Genomic DNA, 5000 nt, shown 5'->3' on the forward strand with positions numbered 1-5000 from the left:
CAAAGAAGCCTGAAATTCCACAGTCATATCTGAGCCAGATCTCAGATTGGAGAAAGCGCTCTGGGCCTTAAGGCAGTGTTTCCCAACCAGGGGTACAGTACGTGTAGCCTACCACTAGGGCTACGCCAGCACACTGCAGGGGGTACGTACGTGAAAAATATCAATAACAAATATATGGAGCATAATCATATTGAGATAGAGGAAGAGATATAGAACATAGAGACACACACACACAGACAAGCGCAGACAAGCAGACACACACACACACACACACACACACACACACACACACACACACACACACACACACACACACACACACACACACACACACACACACACACACACACACACACACTCCGCTACATCTACAATAATCTTAACTTACATGCACACATGCACACACGCACACACACACACACACACACACACACACACACACACACACACACACACACACACACACACACACACACACACACACACACACACACACACACACACACACACACACACACACACACACACACACACGTGGACTACGGATGGTCTTATAATTGGGGGAGATTAGGTTGTGCAGCCAACCAATTTGGGGTTTCTGCAGCCAGAAAAGATTTGCATGTTTAACTTAACATGTGTGTATTCATGAGCTTGTTAACAAAACATCAAACACATTTAGCTATCAATGCGTGTTTGTAGATTCACGCACACAAACACACACACACGCACACAAACACACCTACGCTCGTAAACACTCAAGCACGCGCGCACACACACACGCACACACACACACACACACACACGTACACGTGTGGACTATGGATGGTCTTATAATTGGGGGAGATTAGGTCGATTTCTGAAGCCAAAGAAGATTTGCATGTTTACTGTAACTTAACACATGTGCAGTGTATTTATGAACTTGTTAATAAAACATCAAACACATTTAGCTATCAATGTGTGTGTGTAGATTCACTCACGCAAGCACACACATCTACGCACGAGCGTGACAAACACACACACACACACACACACACACACACACACACACACACACACACACACACACACACACACACACACACACACACACACACACACACACACACCGCACACACACACACACACACACACCTTGACCAGCTCGAAGGGGAAGCGCTCGTGGAAGATGCGGTTGATCCTGGCTCCCCCAGACAGCTCGTAGGTGTCGATCTGATCACCAGATCCCTCAATACGCTTCTCAAAGTCCACCGAGAACTGCTGCACCATCCTGAGAAGAGGAGAGGAAGAGAGGAAAGAGGAGAGGAAAGAGGAGAGAAGAGGAGAGAAGAGAAGAGAAGAGAAGAGAAGATAAGAGAAGAGAAGAGGAGAGGAGAGGAGAGGAGAGGAGAGGAGAGGTGGAGAGGAGAGGAGAGGAGAGGAGATGAGGGGAGAGGAGAGGAGAGAGGAGAGGAAATGAGAAGGAGGGAGAGGAGAGGAAATGAGAGGAGAGGAGAGGAGAGGAGAGGAGAGGAGAGAGGAGAGGAGAGGAGAGGAGGGGAGAGGAGAGGAGAGGAGAGGAGAGTTGGAGAGGAGATGAGAGGAGAGGAGAGGAGATGAAATGAGAAGGAAGGAGAGGAGAGGAGAGGAGAGTAGAGGAGAGGAGAGGAGAGGAGAGAGGAGAGGAGGGGAGAGGAGAGGAGGAGAGGAGACGAGAAGGAAGGAGATGAGAAGGAAGGAAAGGAGAGGAGAGGAGAGCAGAGGTTATGAGAGAAAAGAGGAGAGGAGAGAAGAGGGAAGGAGAGGAGAGCATGGGAGAGGAGGAGGAGTGGAGAGGAGATAAGAGGAGAGGAGAGGAGAGGAGAGGAGAGGAGAGGAGAGGAGAGGAGAGGAGAGGAGAGGAGAGGAGAGGAGAGGACAGGACAGGACAGGACAGGACAGGAGAGAAGAGAAGAGAAGAGAGGAGAGGAGAGGAGAGGAGAGGAGAGGAGAGGAGAGGAGAGGAGAGGAGGGGAGAGGAGAGGAGAGGAGAGGAGAGGAGAGGGGAGTTGGAGAGGAGAGGAGAGTTGGAGAGGAGAGGAGAGTTGGAGAGGAGATGAGAGGAGAGGAGAGGTAATGAGAAGGAAGGAGAGGAGAGGATAGGGTAGGAGAGGAGAGGAGAGGAGAGGAGAGAGGAGAGGAGGGGAGAGGAGGGGAGAGGAGAGGAGGAGAGGAGACGAGAAGGAAGGAGATGTGTCTGTGTGTGTGTGTGTGTCTGTGTGTGTGTGTGATACGTACTGCAACAGGGCTTTGGTCTTGCGTGAGGGGTCGTCAGGGCGGTAGTGTTTGTACTCCTCCACCTCCTTCTCAATAGACAGCAGCTGGCTCTGGAGCTTGGAGCGCAGGCCCGGCAGAGTGTCTCGAATGTGATTGGTCAGTTGCTGATGACGTCAGACGAAACAGACAGAAAGAGAGCATAAAGAATAATCAACCAATTACATTCGCAGCATCGGAAGCGCAGACCTGCATTTGACATTTGCACAGGCAAGTTGTAATAGGCCTACATTCCAGTTGGAAATGTGTGTGTGATGCTGTTTATGTCTTCTGCTCTGCATTCCATGTCACATGGTGACAAGCAGGGGCGTAAAGTATACCCCTGCAGCCCCCGCGAGGCAGGGGCGCCCATACGAGGCGGGGGGCCCACATGGGCCCTTGACTTGAAGAAACGGGCCCCCACCACATGATATTAGGCCCTCTTTTTTCATTCCGGAGCCCATTCTTGGTAGCTTGCAGGGGGGCCTGAAGTACTTGCGTTACGCCAGTGGTGTCAAGACAACGTGTTTTTTTTTGCTGCTTTTGCTGATCACCTCACTGCACCAGCATGGAACCCTGATCAGCAATATTCCCTGACTGGCATTCATCTAATCGACGTGGATCACGTGCAGTTAGTCAGCAAGTAAAGTAAGCTCACTTACTTGAGGACCTTCTGCGGGTAGTGGGCGGGCGCTCATGCATCCTGTCGTGTGTGTGTGTGTGTGTGTGTGTGTGTGTGCCCATTGTCCATGGCCTATTATTTTACACCAGTGTAATGTAACGCATAGCACTTTATGATTCTGATCAGTCCTTACCGACTGCTAATTTGCTTCCAGCACTATTTGGATCTGTAATGCTGCCCTACTGATGAGATCTAAATAAAAGTATTAAACTGTGTGTGTGTGTGTGTGTGTGTGTGTGTGTGTGTGTGTGTGTGTGTGTGTGTGTGTGTGGGTGTGGGTGTGTGCGTGTGTGGGTGTGTGTGATGGGCCTCACCTGGTTGAGGACCTTCTGCAGGTATGGTGTGCCCATGCGTTCGGCCAGGTGGCGGTAGCTGGGGTGCGAGAGGAAGAACTTCTTCTCTGCTGCCATGGCGGCGTGGATGTCCTTCTTGCCATCGATGTCCGCCTGACTGCGGTTCACCACACCAATGTAACCTGCAACCACCATGTCACCATGTTAACACTAGATCAGTGGTTCTCAATCTCACCATAACCCCCTTAACCACATTATAAGCCTGCCAATGCTCCCCTTAATATTGCCCCCATTTACAACTAATTCTCCCCACTAATTCCTAACACCCAGCAAGGGCTCCCTAACACTACGCAAGGCTCTGCCCTCGCAGTGACACAACACCTTCGGCTTTTGTCGGGAACCAATCAGCTTTGAGCATCTCCAACGGTCCTGGGTAGAGGCGTGTTCAAGGCAGTTGGCGTAGTTTAAGACGTTCTATTGGGAGTAAGAAAATGTTTGTTTTAAACTTTGGCTCAGCCTTTTCTGCCCTGGACCAGTAGCAAACCAAGGGAGATGGGTCAACCATGCCGTTTAAGAACGTTAGTTGTTATGCTCTTGGTCAGACCAAGTCTCGAAGAGATTTGAACGTCATGATAATCAGGCTACCCTAACACCACCTGGGGGGCTGCAGAGCCCCTGTTTAGAAACACTAAGCTAGACATTGTGGAGTCATGCAATGACTTGCACAATCTGCAATGCACATGTACTGTACTGTACTGTACTTATACTTGGCCAACACAGCTGATTTCGATGTTGCCTGCAACAGCTGTCACTTCCTTTTGAATCACTTACATAAGAGAGATCAACCCAATCTCGAAATATCCCACATGTCGCCTGCAACCACTATCATTTTCGATCAAGTTAGAATATGTCAACTGCTGTGAGCTTGACATCATATTGTTTTTAGATCACTTGGGGTACATACCATTGTACCCTGTAGCAACACACCATCCCTGGGTTTTAGATCACTTACTGTACTGTATATAATGTAGAAAAGCCACACTTTCGACTGCAATTCTTGTTTTGTTATTTCATAGGCTTGCACAGACATACGTTTCAGCCCAAGCAATTTTCAGCATCTTACAGAGGGAGTCAGGGTGTCATTTTTTTCTCTTCACTGCCAAACGTATGAAGAACGCTGAAGAGCATATGACGAACTAACTATAAGGCCCCTCAAAATGTAATGTAAATTTTATGATGATGTGAGAGTGCCACACTCTATTCATTGCTTTATCATTTCAAGAAAAGATTTTAAGAGAAACTACTATACAAACTATTATAAACTATTATACGTATTATATATTAAAAACTACTATTTCTTTGGTTGGGATAGATCAGATAGAAAGAGATGCAAAGAAAGTATAGGGTGAAGAGAAAAAGACAAGGGGTAACACTTCATCATAATGAATGCATAAAAGCATAATGAAGACTTAGTAAATAATTAACTAATGACAAACCGAATAATAACACATTTTCTAATTATCTTCTAAGTTTTATTAATGCTTTATAAAAGTGGGGAAATGGGGAAATATAATGGAGGATAAAGGGAGGGCAGAATAAATGGTTGGCCTCAGATTTCCTTCTGCTGTTTAACTCTCTCATGTGTCTCAACCCAGAGAGAGCGAGGTGGGGGGCCAAGAGAGACAGGAGGGGGTGGGAAAGAAAGAAAGAAAGAAAGAAAGAAAGAAAGAAAGAAAGAAAGAAAGAAAGAAAGAAAG

At 47.6% G+C, this 5000-nt stretch overlaps 1 protein-coding gene across 1 annotated transcript in view; it reads right to left on the minus strand.

Moving 5' to 3' along the window:
* The window catches only part of dnm1a (dynamin 1a), a 123254-nt gene that overhangs the window by 81632 nt on the left and 36622 nt on the right, over nucleotides 1-5000 (minus strand). The window contains exons 6-8 of the mRNA XM_063210258.1: nucleotides 3265-3425; nucleotides 2254-2396; nucleotides 1132-1267 (exon numbers count right to left, since the gene is read on the minus strand). Of these exons, the coding sequence (XP_063066328.1) occupies nucleotides 1132-1267; nucleotides 2254-2396; nucleotides 3265-3425 (440 nt within the window). The remainder of the gene's footprint in view (nucleotides 1-1131; nucleotides 1268-2253; nucleotides 2397-3264; nucleotides 3426-5000) is intronic.

The sequence above is a fragment of the Engraulis encrasicolus genome, chromosome 11 (assembly GCF_034702125.1).
Source record: "Engraulis encrasicolus isolate BLACKSEA-1 chromosome 11, IST_EnEncr_1.0, whole genome shotgun sequence".
Classification (NCBI taxonomy): domain Eukaryota; kingdom Metazoa; phylum Chordata; class Actinopteri; order Clupeiformes; family Engraulidae; genus Engraulis; species Engraulis encrasicolus.